Below are 18,525 nucleotides of genomic sequence, written 5' to 3' on the forward strand. Positions count from 1 at the left end.
TGGATGAATACACCACATTTTGTTTATCCATTCATCTGCTGGTGGACACGATTGCTTCCACCTTTTGACTACTGTGAATAAAGCTCCTATGAACATGCAGGTACAAATATCCATTCAAGTCCTTGCTTTCAATTCTTTGGGGTATATATCCAGAAGTAGAATTGCTAGGTCATATAGTAATTCTATGTTTAATTTACTGAGGAATTACCATATTATTTTCCACAGTGGTTGCACCATTGTCCATTCCCATCAGTAATGCATAAGGCTCCAACTCTCCATGTAGTTGCCAACAATTACTAGATTTTTATCATAGCCATTAGAATGGGTATAAAGTGGACATAGACTCTTAAAAGCATTGTCTCTGAAGGGTTATTGAACTATAGATCATTTTTATTAGGGATCTTCTGTTTCCCCTTAAGACAAGGAATTCCCTGTATTCATCCCCCTTCTATATTTGTATATCACATGTCCTCTATTACCACAATTACAAAAAATGCTCACTATAACTAATATGATATGGAACATTACTATTTATAGTGTGCTGCAATATAAATTATTATAACAGTCTTAACGACACTAAGAAAGAGGCAGGGTAAATATTATTTGAATCTTCTTTCACAAATAATGGACATGAGGCTGAGGAGGCTAAGGGAGTTGCTTAAAGTCACAGTGGAGAGTAAGCTTCAGTTCTCTCCTTCCAGTACACCATACTAGTTCTGACCCTGCTGTTGATGTTTACTTTATTACTATATCATTTAAGCTATAAACAAATCCATCGTTCTTGTTGTTTAAGAAGGACAAACAGGCACAGAGGCTACACACATAAACGGTGAGCTCACTAAAGGGATCACTGCTCAGGTGTGTCCATTCTGGGTGGCACAGAACCTAGGGTCTCATAGAAGCAATGTAGGACAAGTGCTATCTAATTGCTGCAGAACATTCTTCCTTAAGAGAAATGACCACACATCTTGAAAATGGGCTGTATTTTTCTGTTAAGGCATAATTTCCACTGATCCCTATCACTCATCCATGGCTTCTCATCTGAGAGATGAGGTGGTCACTCAAGAGTTTAAATCTGAACATCTGTACGTCACTCCCTGCTAAAAACACAACACCATTAAATGTATCAAGCAAAGTGCTATAAGGTTTACATCATTTTCAAGTTCAATAATTGTGACTTTTACTGTACTGGATGGCAAGTACTAATATTACAATGTTTTAATTACAAATAAATCAGTGGTCCTCCACTGGGGTGATTTCCCCCCAGGGGACATTTGGTAATGTCTGGATATACACTTTGGGGAGTTCAGAGGTGGGGGATGCTACTGGCATCTAATGAGTACAGGCCAGAGACCAGGGATGCTGCTCAACATCCTATAATGCACAAGTCAGCCCCACACCAAATAAATATATGGCCCAAAATGTCAGGAGTTGAGAAACCTTGAAATAAATGCATCCCTTGCAGTTCTGACTAGTTCAGAGGTACTGGAATTTTGCAGTGCTGGAATTTTAGTGATGACTAAAGCCAATGCCTTCACACAAAAGTATGGTGCCATCCCTGAGGGTCAGGGTAACAATAAAAATTGGTGTATTCAGGGACATTTTGAAGAAAAATCCTGTCTGAGTATTTCCTGCATGGGCTTACCTATTTGGAAAAAAAAAAAAAATCTTTTAATCCTTCATGATCATAATACTTACCTGAATACCTTTAATGGCACCTAAAATGAACACTGAATTTCCTTTTTCTCCCTTTTCCCCAGGATGGCCCTGAAAATAAAATATTTATGCACTTAAGAGGAAGAGGAAAATAGCGTATTACCATTTCAGTATTTTCTTTTCTATATAAAATATTACTCATCAGTTAAAATTATTGGCATGATTGTCAATTATTGACATGATTAACAAGCGGACATTTCTTTATCCTCTTCCATATTATTATCACCCTAAGGTTCTCACATATATTTACTCCATATTCAGTTAAGATCTGTTAAGGAATCTTCTAAGACAGAATATCTACTTATATATAGCTATTTAGCAGAAACTTTTCATATTTTGCATTGTTCCTACAAATAACTAATTTTGCAATTGTTAACTTATGCCTTAGAAACAGTAAAAAAATATATATATTTATCTATAGTGAGAGAGATTTTATCCATTTCAGTACTTGTATTCAAAATAGGCCTAACTATTCTTTTAAAAAAACATAACATGTTCCTTTTGGAAGGTTTTTGTATATAGTTGCTAGTTTGCTTAGGATAGTGTCTTAAAGTTAATAAAATACCTCAGTGTATCCTTCTCCCTCCCCATGGTTTCCCTACTTAACATCTTAATATCCTACTTCAATTCTTAATATAACTTCTCTTGGTTACCACATAAAAATCCTACCATCTTTATACATCAAGCTCATATGAAAGATACATACTTTTCAAAGTTAATGTCTCTTAGAGGAGTGCTTGACTTGGCTTCTGATGGGAGATATTTAACAGTTTAAGGTTAAATTACATCAACAATTTACTTGAGAAATCAGATTTGCTAGTATCTGCAGTTTTGGTTTTGCACAGTTCCAGTCTGAATGAATTTCAGTTTCATAGTTAAGTTAAACAACACCAGTTCTCCAACAACATGGTTCAAATTTCAGTTACCATTGTATATTAACTGAGTACTTGTATAACGTACAAACTTCATTGCTAGCCCCTCAGCCCACAAATCACTATATAAATAACAGATGTGAATTGTGATTACTGCATGATCATATGATGTTACCAAAACATGTTGCACAGAAAGCCAATGACTGAGAGGACAACTACTGCCAAGGAAGAAGGCTTTAATTGGGTGCTGCAGCTCAGGAGATGGTAGATCAGTCTCAAGTCCATCTCCTAGACTGACTAAAATTAGGGATGCACATAGCAGGGAAGAAATGTAACAGTGTGTTGGAAAACAGGACCTAGGTAAGGAAACACAATCAGGGGTCTGGCATCTCATTGTCTGGATGCCATGATCTGGTGAGTTTCAGTTCTTTGATACTTTTTGAGAGGCCTAGGGGTCCTCTCCTGAGGAAGGAACTCAGATAAAACACACAGGTTTCAAACTTTAAGATCAGAAGGATCCATTTCTACGTTGATCCAAAGAACATCTACGGGACTATTGGGTCAGTTTCGATGATTTCTGTCGAAGTCTGTCTGTGATTGGCCCCCGCACACGTATTATTCAGAGCACACACACAGACACGGACAGCAAAGCTTGTAGCTGGCTTGCTTCCTTATCTCCCAGCAATAAACCCAAATAACATTTTACAAAAACGGATAGTTGGAAGAGGAAATTGGCCACTAATGATGAAAATGAAGCAAAGAAATGAAAACGGTAATGCTGGAAATGAAATTCAAGCAAAACGTAAGTGGAGTTATAGAAGAAACAGCTCATCATGGGAATAACGATATTGTTGTCATTTGAGAGACTGTATTTGCAGCCAGAGGAACTTAGTAAAGATAAACCAGGAAAGCGGTTGGGATGAAAAGGATGACAGTGTCCTACGTAAAGTGACACCGATGAAAACTTCACATTAAAGGAACCCTTAGAGATACTTCACAACACTGGAAACAGATCCAAACTTAGAGAGGAGTGTCATACTTCATCAAAACATAAAAGACATATTCCTTTAGCATTGCAAGTTATATGATAAGAAAAAGGCAAGTACTGTTGAAACTACTCTTGATAAGTTTTTACAAAGAAAACACTTTGGTTCTCCATGTTTCAAATTACAGTATATTAAATAAATATTTAGTTTGTTCATTTCCTTATATATTTATAACTGACAAAGTTTCTAATGTTTTAACAAAACATTTTAAAGGTCATGGGACAATAGTAATTTTCTCATCAGTTGATAAGGTTTCTTTGTGTGGTTTTTAGTTTGCCTGGTCATTCTTACATTACTGTGCAAAGTGAGGAGTGTCTGTACAGTCAATGAGTCAAGGGGAAGTTGGTTGTTTTGCACAGAGACCGTTAACGGCAAACTTCAGGATTGGGGTCGGTACTGCATGCTATGTTAAAGTTAAAACCGAGAACCCTTGCTCTCTTGAACGCTCATGAATCTGTAGAATGAGGTTTGGCCTGATTTGAGGAGCTTAATAAATGTGCATTCGCCAGACTGCACTTGAGTTTTCAAATGGCTGAGTTTGAAAGTAAAGGATGGTTGAAAAACTTAACAATGAAAGGTGGTGGTGGTTCTTATTTGATACCAGAAGAAAAATGAGAGTATGGAAATTCTTTCTAAGTTTAGTGTTCAGATCAGTTCCTCTAGGATCTGGAGCAAAAGGGAGACTCATGAGTGACAGCAGAATGAATGATTATGGCGGTCATACTAAGAAAACTTTCTAGAAAGAAACTTGTGAAATGATATTTGATTAAGGGAGGGAGAAATACTTCTAAAAAAAAATCACAGAAAAACAATTTTGAGAGGTCACATGATCTCTGATCTTTAAGTGAAGAAAAAGAGAGAGAGAAAAGGAATATGGGCGTTGGCTCTTGCTCTAGTTGTGTTTAAATGAAAGTCCAAAATTCTGAAGAAAAAAATACTAAGAGCTGTAAGGTTTCCCTCAAGTGCTGGATACTATCAACTGTTGTTGGACAGCCATTCCAAAGCTTTTCGAAGGATTTTCTTGCATTACAGGGACTAGAAAGATAAAAACTTCATTGCCCGGACTCCTTTATAGCTGCATGTGAATTAGGTTCCACCTAGGAGATGTGGAAGGCAGAAGTTTGGAAGAGATTCTCTTCCTATTCTGTTGCTGCTGCCAAGCAGGAAAGCAAAAACTTGAGTGTTCTATTTGCTAGTGTCTAGACGTGGGGTGAGAGGCCGTGGTCACAGTGCAGTTACAGCTTCCCGACTCTGGATCTCAGCTAGCTGTGAACCTTTGACATCAGTGGTCTCGTGTGACCCTAAGTTTTACTCTTCCAACTATTATAATAAGTGCCAGACTCCCTGTATCAGATTCCTTTCTGTTCAAAATACCTATTGGGGTTTATGTTTCTGCAATTAACCCTGAATGATAAACAATTGACATTTTGCTATCTGGTCTCTCTGCTCTTTTTTCCCTTCTATCTATTCTCTTCACAGCAGCCAGAGACATCTTAATGAAACATCAATCAGATCACGTTGCTTCCTTCCTTAAAACCATCCAGTGCCTTTACCTAACATGGATGAGAAAATCTAGGCTCCTTCCATCATCCACAAAGCCCTGCATGTTCTAAGTCCTGCCTATCTCTCTGTCCTTATCCCCCAGCCACTCCCATTTGTTGACAATGCCCCAGGCACACTTGTATTAACTCTGCTTCTTGAATACATCAAGCCTGTGCCACCATAGGGCCTTTTCACTTAAGATTCCTGTTAAGATGAGCTGTGGGTGTCTTACTGGGGGGCCTCCTGGACCAAGAGCTCCTCTTCCTCCTGGAAACCCTGGGTCACCTCTTGAGCCATTGTAGCCACACTTACCAGGTTTGCCTCTGGGTCCAGGAGGCCCTGGGTGCCCCTGCAGAAAACAACATTATAAGTGAAGCATTTTTGCAAAACTATCATAACACAAAGATTATGCATAATATGAATACTCAAATTACGGCAGTTGTGATTCACACATTTACTGTTTAGTTTTGTGAAACTTTCTCTCTACCCCAAAAGGCTATGTAGCATGTGAAAATAAAACCTAAAATATTTTTAAGATAACAATTTAAACTAATTTAGTTTGCAGTACTCTGGGAAATTGAGGAGGGGACCTTCCTTAAAATCCTTAGAAATACTATAAAGAATTATAAAGCTCCCACTTACCTCTTTTTTTTCCATTTCATTTTCATATGAGAAATTAGAGTATTAAGCTCACTACAAATATTAGGACTCATCCGCAAATAAAAACATTCCTTATGAGTATGCATTTATTTCAAGAACATTCTACTTGACATAACAAGTATGTCTAGCTCATATTTTGGAATTTTTTTCTCTAACCTGTTTGAAAATGTTGCTTTCCGAGTAAAGTGTTTTGCTCTGGGAGTTACTGTACCAAATTTAAATGTAAACACCCTTTCATGCACTCAAATGAGAAAATATAAAAAGAGTTTGCTATATATAATATATACCATGCACCATAACATATATTATATTAATATATCTTGCACCATGTTTTATATGTTATGTAATATATAATTAACAGACATAATACATAAACTATATGTAAGATATAAGATATGTAATATATAAACTATATGTAAGATATAAGATATATAGTATATACTATAGTTTATGCAAAATATAAGACATATATTGTATAGTGTACATACTATATATATCTTATATACATAATATATTTGGTGCAAAAGTAATTGGGGGTTTTGCCATTGAAAGTAACAGCAAAAACCACAATTACTTTTGCACCAACCTAATGCATTCTATATCTTGTCTATCTAATATATATCTTTTATATATGTAGATATATTATGGCAAAAAATATATATATACACTATTGTGCTTGTATATATAGCAAATATTTGCTATAGATATCTTGTGGTTTATATAAATATATATTTGATGCATATACACATGTGGTTTTAAGGATTTTGATGAGTACTTCCGCCTTTTTTTAAAAAGTGGAGAAAATTGAGGGATACTTACAGGTATGCCATCTAAACCTGGAAATCCAGGAACACCAGTTGGGCCCTAAAATCCCAGAAAATAAAACAAAGTTATAAAAATTACTAAATTAATAAGCTGATTTCCTTGAAAACATTAACAATTAATTACTCAGATTTAAACATGCGGAGCAGTCATCGCCACCTGTTTTTTACATCGATGAGTCTAAAAGCCAACATTTCAGAACCAACTCTTGCGCTTTTTTTTGTACTTGGGAAAACAACCTAGCTGTACTGATTTCAAGAAATCATTCAACATGCTGTGAACAGAAATCTAACTGCTCCGAATCTCGATCCTGGAGTAACACACCCTTCAACGTGAACACAGGCAATTTATAGGATTATTTTGGCACACCTGCACTACCCAAAGTTGGGATAGAATCTCAAGTGCTCATCAACAGGGAGTAAACTATAGTTTTATTCATACTATGGCATATTATAAAATGTTTTTTCAGGAATAAGTTCAATCTACATAACCTGATAAGGAATGATCTCTAAGACATCTTGTTGAGTGAAAAGAGAAAGCCTCAGTGTGATGCATCTAGGTAATGTCATGTAGGTTTTATAAAAAGCCATGAAACAATGTAACTTCTCACTGGTACACACATGTATTTAAAGGCCCAGAGGAACATGCTCCTCTGGAAAGGGGCCAAGAATGAGGATGGATTCTCGCAGAGGAGTTCAGGGACTTCATTTATTATAAGGTTCAAGTACATATTACTCATGGTCGTAAAACTCCAGTGCTGGCCAGGCACAGTGGCTCAGGCCTGTAATTACAACACTTTGGGAGGCTGAGGCAGGAGGATCACTTGAGGTCAGGAGTTCGAGACCAGCTTGGCCAATATGGTGAAACCCCCATCTCTACTAAAAATACAAAAACTAGCAGGACATGGTGGCATGCGCCTATAATCCCAGCTGCTTAGGAGGCTGAGGTGGGAGGATTGCTTGAACCCGGGAGGCAAAGTCTGCCGTGAGCTGAGATCCCACCACTTGCATGTTGCCTGAGCAACAGAGCAAGACTGTCTAAAAAAACAAAAACCAAAACCAGTCCAGTACTGCTGGTGAGCGGTTCATGTGAATCTCCATATAGGATGTGGCTTACCTTATCTCCTTTGTCCCCTGCTGTTCCAGGAGGGCCGCGGTCCCCTCTCATTCCTTTCTCTCCTGAAAGCCCAGTGGGTCCTGGGGCTCCCAGGGGCCCAATTGGACCCTGTGGCCCTGGTGGTCCTGGTGGACCCTGAGAAGAAAGATTAAAAAGAAACGGGGGTACAATTCTTAATTACTGTCTTCTAACACAAACATATAGTCGTTCAGGCCTACAGAAGACTTGTTTCTTGTGCAAATCTAATTTGCACAAACTCTGATAATAGAAACAAATGGCTGGAAATGGTGGCTCACGCCTATAATCCCAGCACTTTGGAAGGCCGAGACACGAGGTTCACTTGAGCTCAGGAATTCAAGACCAGCCTGGGCAACAAAGTGAGACCCCCCCATCTCTACAGAAAATATAAAAATTAGCTGGGTATGGTGGCGTGCACCTCTAGTCCCAGCTATTCGGGAGGCTGAAGTGGAGAATCACTTGAGCCTGGGAAACAGAGGTTACAGTGAGCTGATCGCACCACTGCACTCCAGCCTGGGCAACAGAGACAGATTCCATCTCAAAAAAAAAGAAAAGAAGGACAAGAAAAGAGAAAAGGAAAAGGAAATGAAAGGAAAGACAAGACAAGAAAAGAAAATGATTGGTTTAATTAAAACATAATAGTGGCATTGCCCTGTTCAATCTGTATTAAGCTATATGATAAATTTCAAGTACTGCACATGTATTCATGTATGTATGTATGTATGTGTGCAGTATGTGTGTATGTGTGTACACAGAAACACATATATCAACTGATTATAGTTATCTTACTATTTTCATTCTGTCAATCAAATTTAGAGATCTTGGGCTTTTTAATGAAGCAAGAAACTAAAAAATTAAAGTTGTATTTACCTTTATGTTCGTGACACAAATAGAGTAAGAGAAACTGCCAGATCTTTTATTTACTTCAAATAACTAACGATTTGCCTGCCCTTTCGAAGGACAACATTTCTTTTTTCACTGCTTTTATCTAATTTCTTAGTCATATTTTGGAATTAGTCTCCATGTCACATTAAATTTATGTAATCCAACTTTCCATGAATGAAAAGGCCACCTCTTGTTTTAAGTGAAGAAGCTTTACGGGGCCTCCTACCTCAGAACCCATGCCCCAGGGCCCTACCCCATCTCCCTTCTGGGGTCTGGGCCTGGCCAAGGCCAGCAGCACCATCTAAAGTGACATCCCGACCAGGTGCGGTGACTCACACCTGTCATCCCAGCACTTTGGGAGGCCGAGGCGGGCGGATCACCTGAGGTCAAGAGTTCGACCTGCAATTTTTCAGACCTCTCAAAATGTTTGCAAAGATTTAAGAAAAAATATTTTATAACTTCTTGCTTCACAAAACAGCATGGATGACTGCATTCAATAAGCAAGTAAGTCCTGATGTCTGGACAGAAAAGCTTGGCAGGGTTTAGGAGATATCTGCTCAGATCAGATGTCTTAGGTCTCCAGGGTTAATACAGGGTTGCCCCTTGGGAGTGCAGGGCCCGGAGCGAAATATTTGTTGCGGAGTCCCATCTACGTAAAAACTTGAGTCACCCGAAATCAGCATGCCAGCCCTGCTCTGGCAACCCGATGTGGTGCAATCCCATGAAAGAAATACTTCATGGGCAAGTGGAAGTGTTCTGCTAGGCAGCCACCCTCCAAAACCAGAGCTCAGCCACAAGGCCCCAGACAATCCCATAGCCTGAAGGCCAGAGCTCCTCATGTGGTCAACCCCACATTGGGTAGAAGGTCAGAGAGCACCCTGACAGGAGGAAACAGTAACCAAGACCCACCTGGTCCTGATCTACACTTGGGGTGTCACTCTTTTTAACTTTTATTTAGTATTATTATTTTCTGAGACAGGATCTCACTCTGTTTCCCAGGCTGGAGCGCCGTGGTGCGATCTTGACTCACTGCAGCCTCCGCCTCCCAAGTTCCAGGGATCCTCCCACCTCAGCCTCCTGAGTAGCTGGATTACAGTTGCATGCCACCATACCCAGCTAAGTTTTGTATTTTTAGTAGAGACTGGGTTTCACCATGTTGGTCAGGCTGGTCTTGAACTCCTGACCTCAGGTGATATGCTCGCCTCAGCTTCCCAAAGTGCTGGAATTACAGGTATAAGCCACCGCGCCTGGCCGGGATGTCACTTTAGATAGTGCTGCTGGCCTTGGCCAGGCCCAGACACCAGGAGGGAGATGGGCAGGAGCCCCATAAGAATAGTGCAAGAACATTCACCACAGTGTTATATGCAACAGCAAGAGAAACCAGAAATCCAGGGGAAAGGCATCAACCTGAGACTCAGTGAATAAATTAGGGTGCCTTCAAACCGCAAAACCCCTCACAGCCTGACTTCATCGGGGTGCTCCAGGAGCAACAGAGAGGACAAGAAGTCAATGAGACCGATGTCTCCATTTGAGAAGTGAACGAGGTGCAGGTCAGGAACAGAGTGAGACCCAGGGAAGTGAGGGCAGCCAAGAAAGAGGCAATTTCAGGTCAGTTACGCTGTGGACACCTGGGACTTAACTCTGAGGGGAGCCTATATCTCAGTGTTATCCCGCCCTAGGGGAAGGGAGTGGGGGTATTTATCTCCCTGGCTGAGGGCCCCGGTGATGGGCATGGAGTGCCTGCCAACTGTGCCTCTGCGGCTTTGAAAAAAGCCCTGAGAGACGCAGATGCCAGCAGCCGAAGTCCCCCAGAGCCCGAGCACAGAAACAACAGGTCTGAGGAAGACGTGTGGGACCCCAACAGCACGTGCAAGCCACCAGCAAACTCCATCTGCCAGGCCAATATAGAACATTCTCCCCAAGCTCATGAGGGAGAAACAGAGTGACTGAGCACCCAGGTTATGTGTCAGCCTCCTGGGTTTGAAGCCCAGGACCACACTGACTTGCTGTGTGACCTTAGGTATGTTTCTTAACCTCTCTGTTCCTCCACATCTTCATCTGTCAATGGCTTATGAGCATAAAAAGAATAATGCATGTAATGGTAGTGTTTAGCATAGTGCCCGGCATAACAAATGCTAACTATTGTTATTATATATTATTGTTATAAACGGATAATTGTTAAAGCAGAAAAGCCACAGAATAGTATGTCATATAATCCCACTAGTAGAGAAACAAAAGAACAAACACTTTCCCTAAATAGACATTTATAAATGAACATTGCTAGGGCATAAAAGAAACTGCGTGTCTCAGAAGTGAAAACACAAGCCAGGGCAATTTTACATTGTATTAGGTTGGTGCAAAAGTAATTGTGGTTTTTGCCTTTTAAAAGCAACGGCAAAGACCACGATTACTTTTTCACCAACCTCATACTTTGTGTACATCTTACCATCAGCAGAAGTGACTTTATAATAAAAATTAATTACCACTTCTTGTTCACCATGAAGTCATTAACTCAACAAACATGATCGACCACCTTTAACATCTGCCTAAATTTTACAAATCAAAACTATATTTTATATGTATTCTCCCTTTTCTTCATGCTCATTCATCATTGTTAAATAGCTACTATTTATTGAGTAGCCCTATAAATGCTAAAAGCTTAGAATTTTAAAGGAAACTTAGATACATAAATATGTATTATGAAAAAGACAATAAAATATGAAGTGTAATTACACGAGCACAAACCATTCGGGGCATTGTGAGGGCTTATCAACTTAAAATAGATAACTGCACAAATTCTGAACTACAATCTAAAAGTAAAAATAAACAACCACTTCAGAGTACCTTTCTGTCTAACCTGTGTTAGAAATAAGATTAATTAACATAATTTAAAAGCTCCCATGTTTTCTAAATATAAAATTCAAGAAATAAATGCTTTTTCATTAAGTTTGGGAACGATCTTTTCATCTTGCATGCAATTTATATACATAAACTCCCCCAAATTATCTTTTGTGAATGCAGTACTTTACAGTAATGTATTATTTAGATACATACCAAAATGCACACTTGAATATAAAAGGGTAACTGACAAAGAGACAGTCAATTAACTGACTGTAAATCTCTTTAATGTGTTTCATTTTAGGCATGTAATATCGAATCCAGTGAGCTAATGGGAAGTTTGCAGAGGGGAAAAAAGGGACTGGAAACGTTTAACACCACGGCAAGAATAATAAAACTTCATTTAGTATAGAAACGTGTGCTGATTTGAAAAAATGCCATATAAAATACTTTATTTCTTTGTTGTTTTTTTTTTTTCTTGAGACAGAGTCTGGCTCCTTCTCCCAGGCTGGAATGCAGAAGTGTGATCTCAGTTCACTGCAACCTCTACCTGCCAGATTCAAGCGATTCTACTGCCTCAGCCTCCCCAGTAGCTGGGACCACAGGCGTGTGCCACTACACGTATCTAATTTTTGTATTTTTAGTACAGACAGGGTTTCACTATGTTGGCCGGGCTGGTCTTGAGCCACTGACCTCGTTTGGGTGCAGGGCTCACGCCTGTAATCCCAGCTCTTTGGGAGGCCGAGGCAGGCAGATCACAAGGTCAGGAGATCGAGACCATCCTGGCTAACACCGTGAAACCCCGTCTCTACAAAAAACACAAAAACTTAGCCAGGTATTGTGGCGGGCGCCTGTTGTCCCAGCTACTCGGGAGGCTGAGGCAGGAGAATGGCAGGAACCCGGGAGGGAGGCAGAGATTTCAGTGAGCCGAGATCACATCACTGCACTCCAGCCTGGGCTACAGAGTGAGACTCTCTCAAAAAAAAAAAAAAAAAAAAAGAAAGAAAGAAAGAAAAAGAAAGAAAAGAACTCCTGACCTCAAGTGATCTTCCTGCCTTGGCCTCCCAAAGTGCTGGGATTACAGGTGTGCGCCACTGCACCCTGCCCCTATAAAATACTTTGGGGAAAAAAAAAAAAAAAAAAAAGTAAGGCAGGGAATGGTTATTTGCATTATCGAAGGATGCTAGCCCCTCTCTCTGTCTCCCCATCTCCTCCCTCCTCCCAGCCTGCCACCCTGACCTCCCTGTACCGGATTTCTAAACAAGCTCAGTTCTTTCACAGCGTTGGCGCAGGCTGTCCTGTCCCGGGAGCGCCCCCTCTCTGCCTCCGGCTGATTCATCTCTCAAGGCTCCAGTGGAAAGATTCCCCTGATCTCCTGCCCCTGCTCTGGAGAAGGCGATGCCTCTCCAAGATGCCTCTGCAGTAACAGTCTCACCCGTGACTCTCATCCTCTCTTTACTTGTCTGTCTCTCCCAAACTCACAGCCACCCAACCTCTGCTCCTGGAGGGCCGAGTCTAAGTGCCCAAGGTCAAGATGGTAAGAAAGGCAAAGAACAAGACACACTTCACAAAATAATAAGGTAGCCCACCTCTACCATAAGGCAAGGTACCATAAGGTAGCCCACCTCTACCACCGCCCCCCTAGAGCAGGCACAAGGCAAGACGAGCCCTCCATATCCCTGGCTCCCAGTCTGAGGCCTCAACCGATCCGGATGGAAAATGTTTAAAAATCAACAAACAGAAAAGAACAATACAACAAAAATTTAAAATTTTAAAATACAGTATAACAACTGTATACTGTACATAGCATTTACATAGAATTCTAAATAACCTAGAAATGATTTATAGTAGTTGGGAGGTAGTGCATAGGTTATATGCAGATACTATGCAATTTCGTATCAGGGACGTGAGTATCCATGGACTTCGGTATCTACAGGGGAACTGGAACCAATTCCCCATGGATGCAAAGGGATAAGTGTAAATGCTTTCTTATGTCTCTAAACTGTCATTCCTAGAACATTGGTTAACAGTAATTATGCAAAATGGCAACGATTCCACAGCAGTGTGCAGAGTACGACTTCACACCACGAGCAACGACTGAAGGATAGGGATGCTGGTGCTTTTTGCTGTTGAGCTATAATGTAGGTGTTGTTATGTCTTTATTTCAACCGTATGAAACGGCAAGTACTACTCCTACTTTGCAGGTGGAAAAACGCACATAAATGTCTCCTTTTTCACAGCCACGAAGACTTTGTGATTTTGTATTTAGTGCGGTTTTTTCGTATGAATAAGTATTCTGCTACATGATAAATTTTTAAAGGAAATACATTAAACCTTGAATAACAGCACAAAATCTGTCAGAAAGCTGCTCACCAAAATTTCCCAAACACCAATCTTTGAAATAGTCATGTGTTAGTTCACCTAATTTGAGTAAATAATTTATTCACAGCATACGGAGAATAATTCTATTTTCTTTAAATTGTTTCATGTAAAAGGACGGGTCCGTGAAAGAACCTGTGCTTACGAATAAATACGTAGGCTCACTTTTTCATAAGGTTATAATAGAATTCACTTCAGGACGAATAGACATAAGTAATAGGCCCATAAAAGACATTTTTATAACTAGAGAATCATTAAATAATCACAGGAATTTTGCGTCATTTAAAAAAAATCTTTAAAGAAATATTTCACCCAGTCCTAACCCCGCACTCTCCACCACCAACGATAACCTGCTACGAAACAGGTTGCTGTGCCAGATTCAGTCGAGTAGAAAGAGAAAAACTACCCAGTAGAATGACTGTCTTTCAGATGCACAGCACCCCTGGGTTTTTTGGCTACTGTGTGCACGTAACTGCCTCTGCAGCTTCTGAATTTCAGTGTGAGACGGTGAAGTCAGAAGACAGAGCCGCTGAATCCAGAAATGACAATCAGCTTGACAGCTGAGGAAACTCTGGCATGCCATGTGAAGCCACTAGATCATCTCTTCCTTTCTTTCCCTCTTTTGGTTCAAAGGCCAGATTGACACCGTGTCATCAAACCTGTTATTTGCGCCTCCCTAGAGCAGCAGGAGGCTCTCCGGCCAGCTGTACAAATAAAGGATGAAGGAGATGAAAGCGGACACAGAATCGCCGGCCTCCCTGTCTTCTGAGGCCAGGGCATTCCTTTAGGATTTTGTCCCTTGTCGGTTGCCTAAGTCTAGAATGTCTCTTGAACAGGGCTAAGATAAAATTACTTTTATTTCATAACAACTTGGTAAAAGAGACCAAAAGATAAGAGGACGTGTATTGTGCTTTTCAAAAACCAAAATCTTCAAATCAGCCTTTTTGGCTGGCAATGATCTGGTTGCCCCAGGGACCAAAACCTATGGGGAATGACAAAAATCTAAGAAATTGCTTGTCATTTTATCAGTAGGAGCACTAGGAGAAGCACCTACAAATAAACAACTACAAATATATGTACAGCCACACTTTTTCTGCCATGACGTCCCACTCCTTCTCAGCCAGAAGTTAAATCAGTGCAAAGTGTAAATAAATGAATAACTGAACAAACAAGAAAGAGGCTTTTGTTATACTAATTATACAGATTTTCCAAATCAACCTTGAACTCTAAGACCGTGACGCTGATCATCAACAGATTTTCCAAATCACCCTTGAACTCTAAGACCATGACACTGATTATCAAAAATGTCACAGGAAGGGGAAGAAATGTATTTATTAGACTTGGTTATGGATTATGTGGCTGCCATGCTGCATACCTTACCTTATTTAATGCAACCAGCAACACTGAAAAATGTAGGCTATGATCCCCATATAGATGAAGGAAGGTGTAACTTATGCAGGCCCTCACATCTAGCAAGCTCAAATTCACATCTGGACCAGTCAGTCTCTCTCCGAAACCTCTCCTCTTCCCCCTCCCTGAGCCTGAGCCTAGCACAATGGAGGGTCCACCCAATAAACTGTGCTCATGCCATGCCTGGAGTGACATTTCAATCCCTTCAAGCCTCTTCTTATTTTTACACTTAAAAACAATCTATCCAGATATACCCGATGTTCTTTTATAAAGTTTCTTTAGGACACAATGTTATTAATTGAATTAATCGAAGACCTCTATTTTTTGTGGTTCTCAAATTTAACTTTCTGGTCTTATCCTATATCCCCAACTGTTTTATAGAAACTTTCTTGCATCCTCTTCCCCTGTTAATTCATCTAACACATTGGGTCAAAGCTGAGCTCAGTCCTCTGCCTCCTCCTTCCCTGTCACTGAAGAGAGTGACTCTGTTCCTGGCATCATTCTAAGCTCACCATCCAGCTGCCAGCCTTGTCACCCTCTTTCCCTCATTCTCCACGTCCTTCTCATGACCAAGTTGATCACATCTCGCTTTGGACCAAAACCCAAATCTCATGCTCCCTTCTCACCTTCCTCCCACTGCCAAGCACCTGGCCCATGGTCTTGTCATCTCTCCCATGGGTTCCACAAGCACCAATCTCCCTCGTCTCCTTAACCCTGATCTTCTCCCCACTGCCCCATGCGACCATCAATGAGTCTTCTTCAGTCTCCCCTTTCCTGGTGTCATTGCTTTCACCAACACCTACAATGGGGACAATCTCCTTTCCACACACGTGCCAACCTTACTCCCTGCAGTTTCCACACCCACACCCTCTGTCCCAATCACGCTTGCTTCCATGAGGTCAGAGTAGTCTTTCTTTACTGTAGCTCCAATTCTGCCATCCCTCCACCAAAAATATCATAATCACAACAGTAGCAGTAATAACTGCCACCATGAATGAATCTAGCCTCAACACAACAGTGTGTTCATACATTCTTCTCATGGCATCCTTACCACCCTGTGAAGCCGAAAGTCATCCCTGTATCTACGACCTCATTCCCAAAGGAGGAAGCTGAGACTCAAAGACATGAGACCAAGGACCTGAGGCTGTTCGGTTCTGACTTCAAGGTTTCTGCTTCCATTTAATCGCAGTCCTCATCAATTTCACTCCCCTCCAAACTACCACATCTACCCCAAAATAATTAATGACTAAATAACATCATCACCTATTTTTCATTATTGCCTTGTGCATGCTACTTTGCTTAATCTCTGCTTGGAGTGATGTCTTCCAGTATATATTTTTTGAGACAGAGTCTCACTCTGTCACCCAGGCTGGAGTACAGTGGCTCAATCTCAGCTCACTGCAACCTCTGTCTCCCGGTTCAAGCAATTCTCCTGCTTCAGCCTCCCAAGTAGCTGGGATTACAGGCACCCACCACCACACCTGGCTAATTTTTGTATTTTTAGCAGAGATGGAGTTTTGCCATGTTGGCCAGGCTGGTCTCAAACTCCTGACCTCAAGTGATCCGCCCCCCTCAGCCGCCCAAAGTGCTAGGGTTACAGGCGTGAGCCACTGCGCCTGGCCTCTGGTACACTTTTTGTAGCCAGGGATTCATGTACATTTTTATTTCCATCCCAGCATCTTGGCCACTGTCTTGCACAGTATAAATTCTAAACATATACTCATGGATTACATGATCAATTAAAACTTCCACAATTAAAATTAACAAATAAATATTCTTTTAAATATATTCATCCTTTTATGAGTTTCATTATTCTTAATTCATTATTATCATTCCCTTCTTTTTTAATGCGTCCCTCCTTTTTAAAGCTTGGTTGCAATTCAAGCAGTCAGCCACTGGGTGGCACTACAACATCACTCACAAATCCTGTGGCCGTGCCTCCCGGGGTCTCCCCTATTGCAGGTAAAAGGCCCTTTGGTTATCAGGAAGAGTTAGCAAAATAAATAACAAAAGGTGTCATCAACAGTAGACAACCCAGAGACTGGACTGCAGTGGCAGACTGTTTTCTTGTACCTTAAAGTAACCGCACTTGTTCACAATGAAATAGGGGTAAACCGAGGGATTTAGCCTGGAGTAACACTCATTCGAGATTTTGAGAGGCAGCATGGTGCAGTGGGAAGAACTGCACGGAGAACCAGGAGACATGGCTTTGCCACTGAACAACAAGGTCACCCCTTACTCCAGGCCACTGGAGAAGGGTTTTACCATTTTAACACACGGCATCTGCATCTGCTGTGGGGCCTAAACAAGGCTAAGGGCTCCTGGTGAGCTCCCTGATGAGCTCTAATCCATTTGACTCTCCCTCCCTCTTGCCTGCCCTGTTCTCCAGCATCCCTGCCCCTTGGCCTTGCCTTGATTTGCTCCCACCTGTGTCTTGCGTGCTGGCCCCTCTTCCTCCTGGTTGGAGTCTCCCCCAGAGCTCTTCAGGGCTGCCCTGGCTTCTTGTCAGTTTCTCTCCAGCCAAAGCATCCATTTCCAAGGTGTCAACTTCACCCACAGACAATCCCTCCATGTCCCTCCCTAGCCCAGCCCTTTCTTTCTGACCACCAGTCACATACCCAGCTGACCTCAAGCACTGCAAGTCCAAGCCTGGACTCATGATTGCCCCTGAAATGTGCTTCCTGAGCATACACCGCTGTCCACACAGCAGCTTACACCTCTCCTGGGAGTCCCACGTGCCTCTAACTGCCTGACTCAACTGCCCCAGGTGAGTCTCCTCATTCCTATCAAGTCTGCCTCCCAAATATCTCCACCTCCCATCCACTTCCCTACCCTCCACACTCACCCCCTCGCAAATATCTCCACCTCCCATCCACTTCCCTACCCTCCACACTCACCCCCTCGCAAATATCTCCACCTCCCATCCACTTCCCTGCCCTCCACACTCACCCCCCTCGCAAATATCTCCACCTCCCATCCACTTCCCTACCCTCCACACTCACCCCCTCGCTAAGCCACCAGGACTTCCCACCTGCCTGACTGTAGCAGCCTTGGAACAGGTTTTCCCTAATATTACGTTACCTGCCACCAGCCACATTCTCCAAACAGCACCAAATCATCTTCTTATAACATAAATCCAATCTGCTTCTTCCCTTCTTAAAATCTTTCAACAATTTCTTATTACGCAGGAAAACCTGTCTGCTTTTTTTTCTTTTTCTTTC

General features: G+C 41.4%; 1 protein-coding gene across 1 annotated transcript in view; it reads right to left on the minus strand.

Moving 5' to 3' along the window:
• The window catches only part of COL4A4 (collagen type IV alpha 4 chain), a 160,015-nt gene that overhangs the window by 106,856 nt on the left and 34,634 nt on the right, over positions 1 to 18,525 (minus strand). Inside the window, exons 5-8 of the mRNA XM_031651712.1 lie at positions 7,775 to 7,909; positions 6,656 to 6,700; positions 5,409 to 5,525; positions 1,699 to 1,767 (exon numbers count right to left, since the gene is read on the minus strand). Of these exons, the coding sequence (XP_031507572.1) occupies positions 1,699 to 1,767; positions 5,409 to 5,525; positions 6,656 to 6,700; positions 7,775 to 7,909 (366 nt within the window). The remainder of the gene's footprint in view (positions 1 to 1,698; positions 1,768 to 5,408; positions 5,526 to 6,655; positions 6,701 to 7,774; positions 7,910 to 18,525) is intronic.

The sequence above is a fragment of the Papio anubis genome, chromosome 10, assembly GCF_008728515.1.
Source record: "Papio anubis isolate 15944 chromosome 10, Panubis1.0, whole genome shotgun sequence".
Classification (NCBI taxonomy): Eukaryota; Metazoa; Chordata; class Mammalia; order Primates; family Cercopithecidae; genus Papio; species Papio anubis.